At 36.1% G+C, this 20,719-nt stretch overlaps 5 protein-coding genes across 5 annotated transcripts; 2 read left to right on the top strand and 3 right to left on the bottom strand.

Moving 5' to 3' along the window:
- Positions 1-669: 669 nt before the first annotated feature.
- LOC111809803 (ubiquinol oxidase, mitochondrial-like) lies at positions 670-2,657 on the bottom strand. The gene is made up of 4 exons (XM_023696233.1): positions 2,034-2,657; positions 1,609-1,737; positions 970-1,458; positions 670-886 (listed from the first exon to the last, which is right to left on the bottom strand). The coding sequence occupies exons 1-4, from the start codon at positions 2,388-2,390 to the stop codon at positions 827-829; spliced, it is 1,035 nt and encodes a 344-aa protein (XP_023552001.1). The 5' UTR covers positions 2,391-2,657; the 3' UTR covers positions 670-826.
- A 3,503-nt stretch (positions 2,658-6,160) lies between these two features.
- Positions 6,161-9,396, top strand: LOC111810925 (probable protein phosphatase 2C 9). The gene is made up of 6 exons (XM_023697774.1): positions 6,161-6,438; positions 6,551-6,732; positions 7,933-8,172; positions 8,251-8,527; positions 8,731-8,885; positions 8,964-9,396. Exons 2-6 carry the CDS (start codon positions 6,694-6,696, stop codon positions 9,102-9,104), a joined length of 852 nt encoding a protein of 283 aa, XP_023553542.1. The 5' UTR covers positions 6,161-6,438; positions 6,551-6,693; the 3' UTR covers positions 9,105-9,396.
- Positions 9,397-10,190: 794 nt separating this feature from the next.
- Positions 10,191-11,672, top strand: LOC111809753. The gene is made up of 2 exons (XM_023696158.1): positions 10,191-11,114; positions 11,202-11,672. The coding sequence occupies exons 1-2, from the start codon at positions 10,319-10,321 to the stop codon at positions 11,552-11,554; spliced, it is 1,149 nt and encodes a 382-aa protein (XP_023551926.1). The 5' UTR covers positions 10,191-10,318; the 3' UTR covers positions 11,555-11,672.
- A 4-nt stretch (positions 11,673-11,676) lies between these two features.
- Positions 11,677-13,824, bottom strand: LOC111809754 (ribonuclease 2-like). The gene is made up of 9 exons (XM_023696159.1): positions 13,638-13,824; positions 13,505-13,533; positions 13,279-13,352; positions 13,084-13,185; positions 12,776-12,779; positions 12,602-12,693; positions 12,214-12,378; positions 12,047-12,116; positions 11,677-11,802 (listed from the first exon to the last, which is right to left on the bottom strand). The coding sequence occupies exons 1-9, from the start codon at positions 13,793-13,795 to the stop codon at positions 11,717-11,719; spliced, it is 780 nt and encodes a 259-aa protein (XP_023551927.1). The 5' UTR covers positions 13,796-13,824; the 3' UTR covers positions 11,677-11,716.
- Positions 13,825-14,662: 838 nt separating this feature from the next.
- Positions 14,663-17,511, bottom strand: LOC111810705 (ribonuclease 2-like). Its single transcript, XM_023697461.1, has 8 exons — positions 17,271-17,511; positions 17,080-17,108; positions 16,909-16,982; positions 16,007-16,108; positions 15,877-15,880; positions 15,702-15,793; positions 14,959-15,123; positions 14,663-14,878 (listed from the first exon to the last, which is right to left on the bottom strand). The coding sequence occupies exons 1-8, from the start codon at positions 17,480-17,482 to the stop codon at positions 14,759-14,761; spliced, it is 798 nt and encodes a 265-aa protein (XP_023553229.1). The 5' UTR covers positions 17,483-17,511; the 3' UTR covers positions 14,663-14,758.
- Positions 17,512-20,719: the final 3,208 nt, after the last annotated feature.

Below are 20,719 nucleotides of genomic sequence, written 5' to 3'. Positions count from 1 at the left end.
AAAAGTCATCCATTAAATAAGTTTCTTAATTTATATAGAATATTCTATTATGGCTAATTTACCCACTAAATTAAACAATAAATAACGTAAAATCTTCATAAATTTATTAATTTTAAATATTGTGCAACTAGCGATTTTTCTTAATCATTAATTAAATTTATTGATTGAAACAACTCCTCCTTACATGATAAGTTCTTTGTCCTTAGTCACGGAAATTACCTTATCGTAATTGTTAGGAATTACGGACCTCCACAATAATATGATATTTTATCTTTGAGGATCACTCTAATAACTTTATTTTTTATTTGAGATTTCTTCAAAATATCTCGTACCAACGACACCCACGAAAAACTTTGACAGGGTGGAAGGTACCACGTTTGTGATATTAAGAAGTTACACGTAGGCAAGACCCATCTGTTCACGTAGGCAAGACCCATCTGGCGGCCCAGCAGTAACCACATAAACCCCAAAAAAAAAGAACAATTTATTGGACTCTTCCAAGCAAATTGCGTGACAGAACTTTCCAGCTTGGCCATGACGACGTGTCGGATCCTGCCTAGAAGTGGCCAAGAAAGTGGGACGACGGATTAAAAAAGTAAAAAACAAAACAAGGACCACAAACCGACACGTGTCAGTCATAACCACCACAATTTCTAATAAGACCCAAAATTCAACGTAAAATTCCTTAAAAAAATTGTATTATGAAGGTTTTTATTGATCCTTATGTACACATTTAGTAGAACTGGAGACCAAATATAAAGCCGAACACATAGTAATGCATCTTTTTAGGCCTATAATCCGAAAACAAACACAAAAAATTATGAGTTTAATGATATCCAATTGGGGCGGCTGATTCTCTCAGTTCCTTTCCTTGGAAATGGATGTCCTGCACATGAACAAAACTCATGCCATAAGAAATTGTTTGATTTAAGTAAATAAAGAAGAACAAGAAGAAGAATGGCTACTCACAGAAGCAAAATGGTTGACGTCGCGGTGGTGAGCCTCGTCGGCGCGGATAACCGTGATGACATCCTTCAGCCTAGCGTCCTTGGGCAGCCTCCAGTAGTCGATGGCGATGGCAGGAGCGGGGACGTTCTCGATCTTGCCCTCGTCGATGTCCTTCAAGTACTCGGTGTATGAATGGATGGCTTCCTCTTCCAAATACCCAACAACTCTATGAGCTAATTTGGGGGACATCAAGTAGAGCACAAAGAAGGCGTTGAAAAACACTCCCTGCACTGTGATCACAAGCATCCGCTCGTACCACTTGGGCTGCACGAGCTCAATCATGGTCATTAGATGCATCCTCTCGTTCTCTGCTTCTTCAAGCAGGGCCTTGATCCACCCCCCACTGTGCTGAAACCTCCTCAGTGACTTTAGATGCAGCAGCATGCCTCCCACCATGCCCGGGACTGCTGCCACTGTTTCAAGCATCACTGCTCGACAGCCGTAGCGCCTCTGCACAACATGAACACTGACATGAATTCTAGTCGGCATAAACAGAGACTCGCACATTTAGAGGGTTCTCAGTAGTGATTGAATCACTCAGAATTAATTGTTCCAATTCAAAAGGTTTTGAAGGAAGAACAAACAAATCAAATAACCCACCTGGAAGAAGATATCAGTTGGGATTCGAAGAAGCTTCACAACACGGTAAGCGACTTTGTCCAGAAAAGTTTTTGGTTCATGGTGCTTTCCAAGATCTATGGACACATCCGCTCTGTAAGTCTCCCATGGCTGCATATACAGCAATAGTTTCATCAGAACCGCAAAATCATTGAAGAAAAAACACTATTCTCATGCTTAACATGAGGGATCTAATCAAAACATTGGAAAATAAAACGCATTTTAATCAAATCCTCCAAAGCTAAATAAGGAAATCTTCGAAGAACTTTGAATTACCCAAGAAAAGGACACACAAGTTCAGGCCAAAAGCAAGCAGGCATTTAATCAAACAGTTAACGGGCAAGAGTACAACGACCAATCCCGAAGCCCAATCGAAAAGGACAAAATGATGAATATCAAGTTCATACCATAAAGCAATTCCAAGGCCATTCAGACCCATCTTCCCTAGTAATCTTCGGCCTGTAAATCCCCCAATAGCTGGAAACCAGCGCATTATCCTTCTCTTTTTCCTTCTCCTGATTTTCAACATCCTTATTCCCCTGTTCTAACTTCACCTTCCCATGTTCCTCTGCCACCGCCGAGGACGAGCTCATCAACCTCCGCCACTGGAATCCCCCATCCGCCAACGGCTGGTACCTCGTCGACGGAGACGCCGCCGCCGCAAAAGTGACCTTCATACCACCGCCACTGCCACCGGCTATCGAGCCAAAGCTCCGGCTATTAACGAGCCCCCTCACAAAACTCCTAATCACAATCCGATTCATTGCTAGAACTCAAACAACAGATTTCCTTCACGTCGATTCTCCTCCGATTGGCCATGAAGCAACGACCAGTCCGCTTATAAGTAATGGTTTGTCTAGAAGAAATAACCGACAAGAGACGTAATCGTATGCTTCGCGGTTACAGTGCGACGGTTGATTAGGTTGGTAACAGTAGCTTTACTTGGCGCTCAAGAAATCTTCGACGCCTCTCGAAAAGCGTCAAGATCCGGAAGGTTCCAGGAACTCCAGATTCTTGGGGAGAAAGAAAGAAAGAATATATAATGGTCCGCGAATCAGGGGATTACAACCAGAGCCACCCTTTTGTATTAGGTAATTTTGTAATTATAATATCTCTGGCCGGGCGGCTATTAAGGGAAATGATTGTGTGCTTTTTAGTCAGTTGTGTTTCATGATTTTAGGTCAGCGGTCAACCGCCATCTTTTGTTATTGACCGTCTGATCTTTTATTAATTTTTGGCTTGTGGGACCTATTCGGATATATCAGTGGCGACCCGGGCCGGACGGAATTTATTTTTATTATTATCGGGTCAAAGTTGGGATCTGTTGTGAATTGTTATTTGGTTGCCTTGTTTGACCGGGATTTAGTAAAAGACGGTTTTACCCTTGTGATTTATTCGCCGATTCTTTCCATTCCCATAATAAATAAATAAAATTAAAAAAAATCACACATTTTCTCAAAAGTTTTTGTTTTGATTTATTATTATTTTGCTAAATTAATAAAAATATCCATAAAATTTGTATTTGTTTGGAAAATATATCTTTAAACTTTAAAACAAAATCAATAATCCTATTTATTTCCCTTTTCGTTATCTGACTTGTTTACTGTAATGTTAGAATAATATTCGTCCATAAGATTTGAGTGACCAGAACTGAGCCAAAGATTTTATAAATAAAAAATATAAATAGTATAGTGGTACACATGCCCGAGTTGGAAGCAACAAGATTATAGTCAAATACGTAGCCAATAACTTTGAGAATTTTATTTCTGAATACAATTATTCACGAATAAAGACGAGGTTTTGTTTGAAGTTCTTACACACACCTCATGATTCCAATCGTCTAGCGTCTCGTGCTTGTCAATGTTCTTGGAGTGAGATTTGGATGGAGAAGCGCCCATTTTGGATCGGCTAGTAACTCTCTTTAATTCTTTTTGTCGCTCGTTAAAAAATCATTCATCAATAACATAAAGGTCGATAGTTCGATACCCGTATACTTATTAAACTAAAAAATTAAAAATAATATTTTTAAACCAATTAAAATAATAATTAAAAATAATGTATATGAATATAATAATTATTTTATCTCTAAACTCCTAATATTGGGAGTTAAATGGTATCACTCAGACTAGTTTATATGGTTGGAAAAACAAAATAAATAAGATATAAATTATCATCTAAATAATTTCTTTAAAAAATATATATATTTGTTCCAGACTAATTGAATTTTATAAAATTAATGAATTTGATATAGAATGACCAGTTGTCAACGTGGAATTGGTCAAAATATGGACCAGAAAAATTCAAATGGAACTGTCTTTTTTATTTTCTTTAATATAAAAAGTCAAAATTAATCCATAAAATAATGTTAAACATACTTTAAATTAATATTTTATATTTTTTTAATAAACACATCATATATTAAATTTCAATTTTCAATTACCGTTCAATTATGTTAACTCATAAAATTATATTTAAGTCTATAGTTTTAAACCCTATAATACGTTAAATGAAAGCACGATTATATTAAATGCGTAAATTAATTATTTTTCTAGTAGATTATTAATTTTGTATAAGATTTAATAATCATAGTAATGGTTGTCGAATCATATACATTAATTTTAAAAAATATATTTTTATTATTTATTATTGTTAATTTAAGATAGAACAGTATATCCGTGACTTATAATATAAATTTGGATCACCGTTCGTCTTCTGTCATTGTCACACCGTTCTAAATCTTAATTTTAATTTGAAAATTTAAAAGAATTATACTCTGAATATTAGTATCTATAAATTTATTTGTTTTATTCAGATTTTAAAAATAAATAGCTATTATTAAAAATTTATTAGACAGAAAATGAATTTCATTGGGCCTTTGCCCAGAATCAGGTGGGCTTGGTGGGCTTGGGCCTCTAAAACACGAGGACTTTTTGAAAGGGTTAAGGTTATATTACCAAAATACCCTTGAACCATGAAATTATTTCAATTATACCATTCGACTTTGAAACTCAAAATAATTTGTGAATCCCTTTAAACTTTCATTATTTCTCATTTTTCATCATTTAAAAATAACACTTAAAAATGAAAAATCAAAATTAAAATATTTTAAATGATTAATAGATATAATTCTTATTTTTGTTAAAAATTTGAATTAAAATAAACGAGACATTAATTTTTTTACTATTATTATTATTATTATTATTATTATTTATTTCCAACTACAATGGTTCGTGGAAATAGTTGCCCCATTCAAACCAACTTCCCGTGAAAAACTTTGTTGTCTTCGCTCTTAAACGTAAGCTATTACTATTATTAGCGTTATTTCCAATTAAATGAAAAAAAATATATATAAAAAATAAAATAAAAAATAGGGTGTACGTTGAAGTTGACCCACACTCCATTTTTAAATTTGAATTTGAAATTCAACCAAAGATTGAGTTGACTGGAGCCATCCAAATAAAGTTCATAACCTAACTCAACTAATTTTAGACTTGTCAGGTTGTTTTTTTTTGTTCATTTAAAAAAATTGGACCCGATTAATGTACCTATTACATTAATAATAAAATATAGTAAAACTCAAATATCAAACATTTACAGATTATAATGCATAATTAACCTGGGTAACAAAAGTAAAATATTTTTAATCTTTATAATAATCTTAAAAGTAAAATTTGAGTTGTAGAGTTGATTAGGTTGACCTGACAAAAGTAATGTCAACAGGTGAATGGACGGAAGTTTTTTATTTTTAAAAAATTTAATTCCCTTCTTGCTAAAATACAAAAATGAAAAAAAAAGGGTTGAAAAATTAAATTATGATAGTAATTAAAGGTATAGAATTAAATTAGAGGGAAATAAAAAGGGTTTAATAAAGAAAAAAAGGAAATAAAATAATAGTGATTGACAGAGTCAAAGCCGGGAAGCCCAATAATCGACAAAATTCGTAGACCCCAAAAGAAATTGAATTTTCGTAGCGAAGACTTTTTGGTACAGACAAAATAATACCAACAAATCGAGGTTTCCATATGGAACCACAATGGCTGACTTTTTCCATCTTTGTGGACCCCACCTGAAGTCGTGAAATACACGCGCCTACCCAAACCAAATTTTTCTTAAATTCCAACTTTACCCTTCTTCTTTTTTGGGTTAAAATTTTTTAACCTCCTAGAGATTTGGAATTTTTTTAGTCAAAGTCAACCCATCCAACCTGAACTTTTGTGTCCGTCCAACAAAAATTTCTCTCCATCTAACTCAATTTTGTTCTACTTTTAGGATGGTTAAGAAGATTAACAATGTTGTAATTCATATTAATGATGCAAAAATTAAATAAATTTGAAATGGGTTGTGCTGATTCATTTAGATAATGAATTTGAGGACGAACTCAAAATTTCGAGTTAGTTAAAAAATTAAACGAACCGAGTATAGAAGACCTAATCCAACTGAGAGGGAAACAAAGAGGTGGAAAAAAAAAGGAGAAGAAAAGAGAAAGGAGCACTAAAAATCAAAGTCAACAAGGGGAAAGCTGAGCCCCTCTTGGTAGTATTAGCCTCCATTTCCATTTCCACTTCCCTTTTTTGCGATTTCTTTCTCTTCCCACCGCGTGGACTTACTCCAACTTAATTAGAACGGTTACACAAAACTCCATCCATTCCTTCTTCCTCACAACCTCCTTTTTTTCCTCATTTTCTTCCCAATACACTGATTCCAGTACAGATTAATCAATAATTCTGGTTCTGGGTTGTTCTCTTTTCTCGCTTTTTTTTCGAATTTCGACGACTTCTGGATCGCTAACCCGTTCCCTCGGCTGCTCTTTTGGTATGTTCTTTATTGTTTTTGTAATTCCCTTGACTTTTTGGTGCTGTAGGGTTGTTTTTAATCCTGGGTATTTGGCGTTTGGTTGATCGGAATTGTTTTTCTCAACTTGCAGTTTGTTGGAGTCTGTGATTTTTCCCCTCTTCTTCTGGGGTTTTTGTTCTTCATTTTTGGGAGAAATTTAGGAGGCTCTCTTCTGCTATTAAGGTGGATGATTGTTGAACGGGGAAACAAAGTGAAGTGGGAAGAATAGATTGTATGGATAACTTATGCTGCTTCAATTCTGTTTATTCTCAGGTAGTGATATCTTCTCCTTTGGCTGTTTTTATGTTGAATTCATAATATCATATCTGTTGACTTGTGATGAACTCTGTGTGGAGGTTGTTTATGAGGTTCGGATGAGTTGTATGATCCATCTTCGAGCTTGAATTTCTCTTATACCCATCACTCATCAGTCATCGAATGGACTTGTTCTTGATTTGTTTGTTAAAGTGATTTTGTTAAGTTTAGAAGGTGCTCTTCGTTTGAGTTTGTTTCAACAAGGTAAAGGTAGCTAACTTTATGGTTTGGAATTATGAACTAGTTTAGTCGTTGTGTTTATGGGAGTTTTGGTTCTGAATACAGCAAGACGAACGACAGTGATCGTCTTCCCGCGACATGATCTAGAAGAGTTGTCGACTTCTCTTTCTACCTTGAAGTTCAAAGTTGGTGTACTTGCTGTTTGTTTGTTCATTTAAGGTTTTGGAATTTGATGAGTAGACCAGAAAATGTTAGAAAATCTCTATTGTCAGTGTGAGATCCTACGTCAGTTGAAGAGGGAAACGAAACATTCCTTATAAGAGTGGAAATCTCTCTAGACGTGTTTTAAAACCTTGAGGGAAAACCCAGAAGGGAAAGCTCAAAGAGGACAATATCTGTTAACGGTGGGCTTGGGCTGTTGCAAATGGTATCAGAGCTAGTCATCGAGCGGTGTGCTAGCGAGGACGCTGGGCCCTCCAAGGGGGTGGATTGTGAGATCCCACATCGGTTGGAGAGGGGGAACGGAGCATTCCTTATAAGGGTGTGGAAACCTCTTCCTAGTATACGCGTTTTAAAACCTTGAGGGGAAGTCCAAAGAGGACAATATCTGCTATTAGTGGGTTTAGGCTGTTACAGTTAGTTTCTCGGTATTTGTCTATATCACGACAGATTGTCCTCAATGATGATATCTGCAGTCTGAAATCCAACGTCTTTGGATTTGTCTTTGTAATGAACAAAACCTGAAGATTGTTGTAGCTTTTGATGGAGTAGTGCTTACATTTCAATCATGCACGTCTTCTTAATACGTTCAATGGTTTTTGACATGGACTCATTAGCTTGTTTCGTTCTCTTTTGAGGCACTTAATCTTGAGCGTTTCCTTGAAATGAACTTTTGTTTTTTAGGCACATTCATCTCGATATTACTGATTATGAACTACGAAAGTTTTATTTTGAACTGGGATGTCCCCTTGTCGTTAGTTTGTAGGAGGTCGTTCGCCCGGTAGCTCTGGAAAGGGCAGGGGCAACCAATGCCCTGCCAGGTATGGCTTTAGCTTAGTAAAAGGCAAAGCAAACCATCCCATGGAAGACTATCATGTTGCTAAATTCATAACAGTGCATGGCCATGAGCTAGGCCTTTTCGCCATATATGATGGTCATTTAGGAGACAGTGTACCAGCCTATCTCCAGAAGCATCTGTTTCCTAATATACTGAATGATGTAAGTTCTTCACTAGTTTCATTAAGATGCAATATATTATCAGACTCATCTTGGCATGATATATTGCAATTGCTTCAGGAGGAATTCTGGTCGAATCCCCGTAGCTCGATCTTTAAGGCTTACGAGACGACAGACCAAGCGATACTCTCACACAGTCCTGACTTGGGAAGAGGTGGATCCACCGCGGTCACTGCAATTTTGATAAACGGTCAGAAATTATGGGTGGCTAATGTTGGAGATTCACGAGCAGTCCTTTCGAGAAAAGGGCAGGAAGAGCAAATGTCGGTTGATCACGAGCCAAACACCGAGCGAGGAAGTATCGAGGACAGAGGTGGATTCGTCTCTAACATGCCAGGTCTGGTAATGCATTGATGTATCCTCATGAATGCAAGCTTTTTTGGGTCATCTACTCAGAAAACTGAATATCTAATGAATCTTCGAACGCCAAATGTTGCTAAATATGGCGGTCGTCGAGTAAAGTGGTTCAGAGCTCTGAGCTTGCTATGGTTTTCATTGTCCAACTTCATAATAATGTCTGATTATTTCATGTCATTTTAGGAGACGTTGCAAGAGTGAACGGGCAGCTAGCAGTTTCTAGAGCATTTGGCGACAAGAACCTCAAGACACACTTACGATCCGATCCCGACATAAAGAATGCTGATATCGACTCCGACACCGAGCTTCTTATCTTAGCAAGTGATGGTCTATGGAAGGTGATTGACTGCTTCCCATTAAACTGCAACAAGTATCCATTTTGAATGCATTTCTCAAACTTCTTATGGAAAATTCAGGTGATGACGAATCAAGAAGCGGTGGATATAGCAAGAAGAACGAAGGATCCGCAGCGAGCAGCAAAACAATTAGCAGCAGAAGCGTTGAAACGGGAAAGCAAAGACGACATCTCGATCGTCGTAGTATGTTTCAAAGGCTAAAACTTATGTTACCATTACTTAGTTCATGGCATTCAACTCTCTATTATGTTTAATCCATTCCCAGAACGAAGAATTGTGCAAAAAAAAAGAAAGAAAAAGGCATCTCTGTGGTAGAATATGGTGTTTTTGTTCTAAATTTGGTGCAGTTTGATCCTTTTACATGATTTCTTTTACATGAATGAACTTATGAAACAGTTTGGAGGTCTGGGTTTGGCCTTTGGGTCTCCATGGAACACCTGCCTCACATGTATGCAACTCTTCTAATAGATTCATAAGCTTTTTGGTTGATGTATTCATATCCTTCAAAATATAATCATTTTTATGGTTATAACAAGTTGTACTTTGATGCCCTCGTTGTTACGAGACTCTATGAGATCCCACATTGATTGGAGAGTGGAACGAAACATTCCTTACAAGGGTGTAGAAACCTTTCTCTAATAGACGTGTTTTAGAACCGTGAGGCTGACGGCGATATGTAACGGGTCAAAGTGGACAATATTTGCTAGTGGTGAACTTGGACTCTTACATGCTCCCTCATAAGAGGGCGTGTATCTTAGTGTATCGGGAGATTTTGCCCATTTTAGCTATTATAATTGCTCGGTGAAAAAACTGAGTTACGGTTAATATTTTTCGACATTATTGCGAAGAATGTTCAACTTTGATGATTTTGTGAGAGACGATATCCGTTTTTCATCGGGTATGAACTTGCGTTAGACAACAGATTACATAACTAACCCGACCGAATTTCGTTTTCTTAGTTTGTGTAAACAACAAAATGAAGTTTTTTGTTCTTGTTTCGGGTTTTTTTTTTTTTTTTTTTTTTAAAACAAAAGTATTATTTGTAAAAAAAAATAATTCTAAAATGTATAACAAATATATATCATAATTTTTTTTCGATATTTAATTTTTAATTACATTTTCAATTTAATAACATGTTTATGTTATTTTTATCTCGGCCGGAAAAAAAAAAAAAACAAATATATATATATATTCTTTATTAAAAAATTTATTATAATAAAAAAGAAAAAAAGAAAAAGAAAAAAAAAAAACATTTTGCTAAGCAACAAAAGGGTAAAATAGAAAACAGAAGAAGGTATTCTCGTTGCGTTTCTTTCTCTGTCCTTTTTCTCTCCGCTTAAAAACAGAGCAACCCTTCGCCGGAAAAGCATACAGGAACAACCGCCATGGGTTAAGCCGAAGCTTCTCCGACCACCATGGCTCCGGTTCTTCTACGGAGTCTTGCCTCTTCTCTCTTCGTCTGTGCCGATAAATCCTTCATCAATTTGTCTAAGAAATACAAACTCCTCGAGATTATTCACACCCTATTAGTCTCCTTCTTCCTCTTTTTCCTCCGTTTGCTTCCTTCCTTTTTCTCTTCAATCCACCTGGTTCCCGGCGATCGATTCCCTCTAAAACCCTCAAAAAGTGTGTGTTACGGTGGCGGCGGAAACGGAAGCGGAGGCGGCGATTTAGGGATTTCTCGAGCCCTAACGCAATTGTTGTCGATTATCAGTCAAATTCCAGTCAGTTCTCGCAAGTACGAAGTGGTTCGATCGTTAGCGGAGAAGTTAATCGACGAGAATCACTGGGAAGGGATTGAGGAACTTCGTGATGTCAATCGTGCGGTTCTTTCCACGGCCTTCGATCGGACAATTGGCCAGATTGAAGCTCGGATGCTAGACTTAGGGTTTCTTCAGGACGATGACGTTGAAGGCGGTGGTGGCGGGTCCGTGAATGGACCGGCGGAGTTCCGGTTAGGTCAGATTGTGAGGGCGGTTCGGTTGTTGGGAGAGTCCGCTTATAGCCGGCTCGGTAGGGTAAAGGAGGCGGCAAACCAGACCAGAATATCGGCGGAGAAATTGGCGGCGGAGGCGCTGTGGTTAGCGGAAAAAATGGCGAGTTGCGGTTGTCGGAGTGAGGCTTGTAGGCGGTGGGCTTCGGCGGGTCAATTGGGAAGACTCTCTCTCGCGGCGGAGCCGCGACTGCAGGGCTCATTAGTTAAACTCGCAGGTATGTTCATGGGATTCTCTGAAATTCTCTCCAATCTTCATATAATTTTTGATATCTAACCACGACAACTTACGATTTCATGAGTAGCATTCATGTTCAAGCAATGCCGAGAAATGGGAAAGGAAGAAGAAGCAGAGAGTGAGAGACGGCGGCGGCAGATGCAAACCAAGCTGAAGATGCTGAATTCATGGCTTCCATTGCTATGCAGAGGCATCAATGGGACTGATGCGCCCATCCTAAGCATCGGGGAACGCCGAGAGTTGGAGTCGGCGTTGGAGGAGATGATAGCCACACTGCAACAAGACGATCAAGAACAAGTCTTGGCTCTGTGGCTCCACCATTTCACTTACTCCTCCTCCTCCGACTGGCCCGACCTCCATGCCTCCTATGCTCGCTGGTACACCGCCTCTCGCAAGCTCTTCGTCCACCGACATCACTAATCTAACCTTCCCATTAGTACTTCTTAGCTCAATTGGTTAAGACATATATTCTTTCTAAAAAAAAATTATTCTTATTGCTTGATTGAAGTTATTGAAGTTATGAAAATGTTTTCCGACAAAGATGGAAACTTTTTTGAATTGTTATTCGACAAACTAAGTTAACTATTTCACACTTTGTTTGACAAAAAAAAGTGAAGTTGCTTCAACGTCAATCATTCTTGGAATTGCTCTCTTAACCATGGTCGACTCTGCAATACACAATATAAATGTTAACAAAAGCAACCTTAAATACATAAATATATTCATTATTAATTCAAATATTGACGTTTAATGAAATAATTTGTCGTATTATCAAAGAGTTAGGTGTGTTATTTTCGTTCTAATCTCTTCAATTTTAGTATCGTTGTTCTGTTTAATCTTACCTTCATTTTCAAATTCACGAATGAATTCTTAAGTATAAAGATAATTTAACAAGGAAACTAAGAAACTTACTCGGTAGTTCATGAAATTCTGGTAGACGAACAAATTTGGGACATGATTTTGTAGCATCACAATCGATTAGCTGCAACGAGTAAATGATTTACGTTCCTCAAATCGTTGCAAATATTGGATGGAAACTAGTAGCTAAGGTCTTTTATAGACACAAAGTGATGTATTACCTTGAATTCTTTATCAAAGCATAGACGAAGTTCCTTAATAATCCCTTTTTTACCGCAAGTAAGCTTTGGATTTGCATTGAAAGCAGACCGAACAGCTTCAAACACATCTTTAATACTATACTTTTTGGTATCAGAAGCTACAATTTCAGCATCCTCCAGAGCTTCCTAAAATTTTAACGGTCGAAAATCGATAACCGTAGAAGATAAAAGACAACAAGAAAGCTTTTACTGTCCTCGTTCCCACCTCCTATTTCAATCATCAAAATTCTCCATTTATTTTTTGTGATACAATAATTTCTCGTTTGTTTCACCGAATGGTAACCCGAGCTATGCATCGAAAAGAAGGCACACATAAACATCCATTTGAGAGAGGTTTGTAAGAGCTTACAGTGACATTGTAGTTAAAGAAAAGGGCGAGAGTTGTGAAGAAGTAATCATATTGGTGGAGGATTACAGGTGATCCACAGGTTCCATGCTTCTCTGCACAAAAATAAATTGTATTGTAAATGTGTTTTTTTTTTCTCCCAAAAATATATTTTGTTAAAGGAGAAAAAAAACATACCATACTGTATCAAACGTAACATGTCATATGATCCATCATATGATAACCCGAGAAAAAGAGAGAATTTCGGGATTTAGTCACGAAACTTTTATAATCAACTAATGAAGAAACAACCGAGAGATTGAGACTCGGGAAAAATATACTTTTGACTCTTGAAGTTTGACTTAAGTAGTATTTAGTTATCTGAATTTTCAAACTCGACATTTTAATTTTAAGATGGGTCGTTGTGATTCATTGAGTTTGATAACTCATAGCCCTAAGTCAAACTTCGTAAACCAAAACTATATTTTTCACTCGAGGATTTGAACCTGGTGAGCCCAAAATGATCCTTTTCTGTTATCGCAACTGCTCACAAGACCACACCGATAGCTTGGCCAGTAACGGTCAAGATCCTCAAACAAGGAACTAACCTACAAGGTTTAAAGAAATAGTACGGTTCACAGGTTCGTCAATGTTTTCGTATAAATAAACCCTAATTTTTAGAGAGAGTAAGAGAAAATAACCTCATTTCCGTTAAAGGTTTCATTAGTACAACATGAAGGCCACCCTTTCTCTTGATATTGAGGCCATAGCCCATCTGCACGAGCCATTTTCAAACACTTATATTAGGGGTGTACATGGTTCGAGTTGGGTTACGAGATTTTTTTTACCAAACCCGAACTTTTATGATATCATTATTGAACATCACATCCAAATCAATAACAAAATCTTCTTTTCTTTCACACTTACGAATTGTAAACTCGGCGGGAAATTCAGCTCTAGAGAGACATGCACAACAAGAACGTAATTAGCTCGATAATAAAAAGTCACGACACGATCGGAAACATTTCAGGTACTACGAGAATATGGATGAAACTCTCACCGGTGGCAGCAACCATTGGTGGGGCAGCACATGCTTACGTTTCTGCAGGAAGAGCCTGGCCATTGAAGAGCCAACACAAAGTAGTCAAATTCCCTCTGCTCCTTGCCGACGGTGAGGCCCTCCGCCGCCTGCGGCGGAAGAGTAACAGCAAGAACCATAAACACCACCTGCGCCGCCGCTTTGAACGTGAAAGAAGCCATGTTATTATTATTATTATTATTATTCTTTCTCCAAGTACTTATACAAGGTTAAGGTAATTTTGGTAGTTTTGATGGGCAAAAATGTCATTTTACTTTGTGTTTTCAATAAAGATATTTAGTAAAATAAATAAATAAATAATGAATTTTTTCCCCTCTACCTTTAATAATTCAAATGTTGTAATACCATTTATTGGAATGAGTGACCTTTTTATATTTCTATATATACTTTATAAGTAATAATGTCCACTTTTGATTAAAGAGTACACATCGTTACCTTTTATTAGTATAAGTAGTAACTTTCATCCTCGAGATCTGTGTGATCCCACATCGGTTAGAGATGAGAACGAAGCATTATTTATAAGGGTATGCAAACCTCCCCCTAATAGATTTGTAATGGGAACCCTAAAAGAGAAAACCCAGAAACCTCGAGGGAAAGTCGGGAAGGAAAAGTCTAAAGAAAACAATATTTGGATGAGTATAGATGCATAATGAGGAAGCGTAGAAGAGAAAACCCAAGACCCAAAAACTTTAAGGGGAAGCTAGGAAGAGAAAGCAAAAAAGGACAGTATTTGGATGAGTACTGATTTCGCTATCTAACCCTGCAAGACCTGTTTAAACCCTGAGACTAACGACGATACGTAACGGGTTTTTACAAGATTCAGTCATATACTCCTCTTTTATCTTACTCGGGTCGTTGAAGAGAACATTAATTTTTCTTTTGGCATAGTAAAAGAACATAATTGAAGGCAAGAAAGATAAGTAATAGACCATATCTTATATGGAATATGACTTAGAAAAAGAAAAAGTTAAGTTCATAGCATTGAAACTACAAAAAGAAAGGAGAGATCTCTCTCTTTTATAGTTCAAAGAGTGATAATTAGACATCAAGAAGGATCATCCAATTTGAGCTTCAAAAACAGGTTAAACAAGTGCTTCAGCATCAGCAATCCATGGAATAGCTCCCTCCATCACACCCTGAGACTCATACGTTGGGAGCTTAATAAAGTCGGGGCATGAATTGGCAAGGTCACAATCACGTGGCTGCAACAACCAAAAACTATGAACAATTTGATGGAACTCAAAAGCTTATTAGATATGATTGTTATGAACACAAAGAACACCTCAAAGTTCTTGTCAAAGCATATCCAAAGCTCCTTGACAGCCCCCTTTTTAGCACAGCTAATCTTCGGAGTTGAATCGGTAGCATTCTTAACTGCATCCACCACGTCTCCTAGAGCATACTTCTCAGTATTGGAAGCTACAAACCCAGCATCGCTCAATGCTTTCTGGCATAAAAAAATTGCAAAAGACACCAAATTTAATACCCATAACGAAAAAAGACACCAAATTTAATACCCACAACCAAAAATACACCAAATTTGATACCCCCAACAAAAAAAGACACCAAATTTGATACCCACAACCAAAAAGGCACAAATTTGTTAGAAGTTACGACTCTCTACAATGGTATAATACTGTCTACTTTGAGCATAAGCCCTCGCTTTTCAAAAGGCCAATTACCAATGAAGATGTATCTTGAACAAAATTCACTAGAGAGCCTCCCCTGAGGCTTATGGAACCCTCAAATAGCTTCCCATTAATCGAGGCTCAAAGTCCTCGAACAAAATACACCCTTTGTTCGACACTTGAGTCACTTTTGACTACACCTTCGAGGCTCACATCTTCTTTGTTCGATATTTGAAGATTCTATTGACATGGTTAAGTTAAGACATGACTCTGATACTATGTTAGTAATCACGACTCTCCATAATGGTATGATATTTTCCATCTTGAGCATAAGCTCTCATGGATTTGTTTTGGACTTTATCAAAAGCTCTCGTACCAATAGAGATATATTACTTACGGTGACATTGTACTTGGAGAAGATGGTGAGCGTTGTCAAGAAGTAATCGTATTCGCCGACAATCACAGGAGCTGCGCAGGTCCCATGCTTCTCTGAAAATGGAGGGTTTAGGTTAGAATTTGAGTAGAACAAGATATCAAGTTCCAAGAAGATTGGAAGAGAAGAAGAAACTGACCATACTGCAGCAATGGTAGCATTTGATATGGCGATCATATAAGAACAAAGAGAAAAAGGAAATGAATTTGGGATTAGTCTCAAAGTTTGATAGATGAGCTAAGGAAGAACAAAGAGAGAGTGATATGAACCTCATGAGCCCAAAATGATCCTTTGGTACCATGGCAGTTGCCTGTAGTACCACATCTATAGGTTGGCCAATACTTTTGAATATCCTCTTCCAACAAGCTAATCTGCAAATGGGTAAGACACGAATTATCATTCTAAATATTAACGGTATTAACGGTTTGATCTGTTGGATATCAAGCAATTGTGTTTANGACACGAATTATCATTCTAAATATTAACAGTATTAACGGTTTGATCTGTTGGATATCAAGCAATTGTGTTTAGTAAAGGATAAGAGAAAATTGTGTTGGTTTCGAGATTGCATTTCTTATAAGGATATAGAAACTTGTTTCTAACATACGTGTTTTCAAACTTTAAGAGGAAATCCAGAAGGGAAAGTCCAAAGAGGACAATATCTACTAGCGGTGGACTTGGGTTGTTACAAATGGTATCAGAGCTAGACATCAAGCGGTGTGCGAACGAAGAATTTGAGTCCCCAAGGAGGTGGATTGTGAGATTCCACATTGGTTGGAGAGGAGAACAAAACATTTCTTATAAGGGTGTGGAAACCTCCTCTTAACAGACGCGTTTTAAAATCTTGAACGGAAGCCTAAATGAAAAAGTCCAAAGAAAACAATATCTGCTAGCGGTGAGTTTGAACAGTTACAAATGGAATCAGAGCTAAACACCGAGCGGTGTACCATCGAAGACGTTAGGCCCCCAAAAGAGATGGATTGTGAGATCCCGGTTGGAGAAGAGAATGAATCGTTATTTATAAGGGTGTGAAAACCTCTCCCTAGTAAACACGTTTTAAAATTATGAGGCCGACAATAATACGTAACGGGCACAATATCTACTAGCGGTGGACTTAGGCCGTTTAAGATAGCAAACAATCGTAGAATCATTTGTTATACTCATTGGAGACCTCATTTTGATTGAAGACTGCATCAGTGCAACAAGATGGCCATCCTCTCTCATTATACTGAGGCCATAACCCATCTGTCACATTCAAACACAAAATTTTCAGATCTTAATACACAAAACATCCAAATTCAACCCAAATTCCAAACCTTAGAGGGCTTAGTTTTCCACTTACGGATTGTAAATTCAGTGGGAGAGTCAGCTCTAGACAGTTGACAAACAAAATATTCAAACACAGAGAAAACACAAAAAAAGTCAGCTTTCAGAAGTCAACGCTCGATCAAGCTTAATATCGGAGACAAAAGCTCANGTCAAATTTCAAAAGTCAACGCTCGATCAAGCTTAATATCGGAGACAAAAGCTCACCCACGGCAGCAACCATTGGCCGGGCAACACTTGCCCGTGTTCTTGCAAGAAGTAGCTGGCCATTGAAGAGCCAACACAAAATAGTCAAATTCCCTCTGTCCACCGCCGCTTGGAGTCTCCGCCGCGAGTACCACCGCCACCAGTTGAAGAACAAGAAGAAACACCGCCGGCGCCACCACCATTGGGTTGGATTTAATGGAGAAAGAAGCCATTTTTAAAAAATGGAAAGACAGGTGATGTTGTGCTTAAACTCGGTTGTCCATTCTGCTACTTATCAAGAATATGGGACGAGGGTATTTAATGTCATTTTCATAGTTTTAATGGGTAGAATTGTCCTTTTGTTCTAATTGTATTATTGGATTAAGATATTTATTTTTCCTCAAAATTTGGAATCCTAAATCTAACGGTCCTTACAAAGTTACCTACTCCAGTAGGTTAAGAAATAAATATCATTCTCATTTAGATGCGGTCTCGGTTCATTCATATATTTATTTTACTTCTTATAAATTTTCGAAATAAAAAGATTATATAATAAATAAAATTTATTAACGATGTGCCTACACATGTATGTACCATTTTTAAGATTGTCAATTCAAAATTTTACGCGCGATCTTAATATTTAATGAAAAAATCGATCAACGTGATGAAAATATGCAAATAATTAATTTGATGGGATCCAAAAATAATAAAAGGTGATGGGGTGTGTTTGTATTTAAATGAAGGGTATGGATCTAAAACACGTGGCACTCACTAGAAAAAAAACAAGGAAGAAGATAAAGGCATATGGGAAGTGCTTACTTGGCATACTCTTCATGGGTTGTCTTATGGTCTTACCAAGGTACAAAATCCAAACTCTTTTTGATGTTTTTAAGGAACATGTGAGTGATGACAACGTGTTAAAAGGAATCTGTGTTTGTTTGTTTGTGAGATTAGTTTTCACTCTTAAAATCACTTAAAACAAATATGTGATGCTTGAGTAAAAGAGAGGTACATGAATGAACTGAGACTACATTCGAATGAAAATGATTTTGAGGATAGGATGACTAAGAGAGTTTTAAAGGAAATGAAAATTATTACTATACCACAAGGTGCATCTTTCTTTTCAGTGGCTCAATCATAGAAACTATATTGTTAAAGAGTTCTTTACTTTGAGCATTTTTCTAAGATGCATATAAGTGAGGTCAAAATATGCTGGAATGATTTGTATTGATTTGTGAAGATAGTTTTCACTCTTAAGAAGCGAGAATTAGATAACATGACCATGTAGCAGGAGATGTAGGTAACATTGAGGTCATCACGTGCCAAAAGTCGAATTTTAAATCTTGGGCATGGGTGGAAGGACTCGTGTTGGTCTGTGGGAGATGCAGGGGAATGTAAAGTCATCGGGTACCGAATTCAGATTCTGAATCCTAGGCATGAGCCGTTACACAGTAGGTAATGTTGTCTCTCGAAATNACTTTTCTATAAGTAATTATTTTAAAATTACATATAATATCAAGAGTAATAAGATAATATTATGCTGTTACAAAGTTTTAGACTTTAGTGATTGCTATTTAATAATGAACATAAGGTAATGTTGAATTTTTAAAGTTTAAAAATGTAGATTGTATCATATTATAATATACATATGATGCATACTTGAATATTATATTTAAATAACCACGTTGTCCAATTGCTACCATCATTAATCAATTGGGATTTCTTTAATATACATTTTAATATATGTTAAATCTCATACATGCATGTGACACTATTTAATACTCCTTGCTTGATGTGGTAGATTAATATACATTATCTTAAAAATATATATATATTATTGAACTTCAATTGGATTAATGGTCTAAATGTAAAATACAAAAACAAAGTATATATTTCTACCCGAGTTGATTTGGGTTAGAGAAATCTTTTGAACCAACTCCAAATTTCGAGTTGGTTGGGTTGGTGACCCGAGTAATCTGAATAGAGTTCACAACCCAATCATCTAAGTTGGGTTAGCTTGGGTGGTTCGTTTTGTCTTTTTTTTAGTTATTTTAAAAAATTATATTTATCTACCCTACATATTACATTAATAACTAAAATTTCATAAAACTCAAATATCAAACATTCACAAGTTACAGTGTATCACTAACATTGATTAAAAATCTCAGATATTCTTAATTTCCATTATAATCTTAAAATATGGTAAAATGAGTTGGTAGCCCTATTTTCAAGTTGGTTAGATTGTTCAGATTGATCTAACAAAAACAATGTCAACATATAAATCGACTCGAATTTTCAATTTTCTAAAAACTTAACCCAATCTAGATTCGAACAAACCTAACCCAACCCAACCCAACCTAACCCAATCTTTATAATTTGAGTCAAGTAGTCTAGATTAGTCAGGTTCTCGAATCATACGACACTTACCATTATTTCATTTTAAGTATATATATATCTTAAAAGATTTGTGTATACTTACATTTTAGGTCATGTAATCCTAACATTGAAAGAGAATAATTTTTATTAAGAAATTTAGAGATTTGAAAAATACAAAGATTAAAATAAAATGAATATTTTAATAGTTATAATCTCCGTAACATCCGATGGAATATCCTCTTATGATTTAATAATAGAGGCGTTATCGATCTCGAGGGTTTATCTATCCAATCTAAAAATTTTCCATATATTATTTAATTAAGGTGACAATTTGATAGATAAGACCTACCCTTCATGTTATACTCGTTTGCACCATCTTTTTTAGGAACCTATGACCGTTCTAAAATATTATTTAAATTGATTTTATTTTTTAAAATGTAATTTTACATGTTTTTGTTGTGATTTAGGAATTCTAAAATTACACTCCAACATGTTCTTAATATGATCAGATTTTTTTTTTTAAAATACAAATTTTAATTTAAAATTTAATTAGTGGATCAAGTTAATGGAGTTAAGACCATATATATATATATAAATGTTGGGCCAGCCCATGATTGAATTTTTCTTTTGAATTTAGATTTTTAAAAAATACCACATTTAAATAAATAAATAAATATATATTTTTTAAATTTAGTTGAATGTTGGCTCGATTAGAACAAATGTCACACAATTACTGTTCTCCTGCCATAAGAGTGCGATTGTAACAGATGACGGTTGCTCTTCTTCCAACTCATCATAATTTATGAAAGTGATCTCAAGTTTTCAAAAAAAAAAAAAAAAAAAAAAAAAAAAAAAAAAAAAAAAAAAAANTGTCATTAATTAAAAAGATCTCACGTTGGTTAGAGAAGGGAACGAAACATTACTGAGTGTGGAGGTTTCTCCAGACATGTTTTAAAATTGTGAGACTCATGGTGATATGTAATTGACTAAAATAAATAATATCGGCTAGTGGTAGGATCTCATTGTCATTAATGATTATTAAACGAGATTTTTAAATATAATTTTTTATTGTATCAAATAAATATTTATTAGGT

This window comes from Cucurbita pepo, chromosome LG14 (assembly GCF_002806865.2).
Source record: "Cucurbita pepo subsp. pepo cultivar mu-cu-16 chromosome LG14, ASM280686v2, whole genome shotgun sequence".
Lineage (NCBI taxonomy): Eukaryota > Viridiplantae > Streptophyta > Magnoliopsida > Cucurbitales > Cucurbitaceae > Cucurbita > Cucurbita pepo.
The sequence above is the reverse complement of the archived record's forward strand: the minus strand, read 5'-3'. Positions and strand labels throughout refer to the sequence as shown.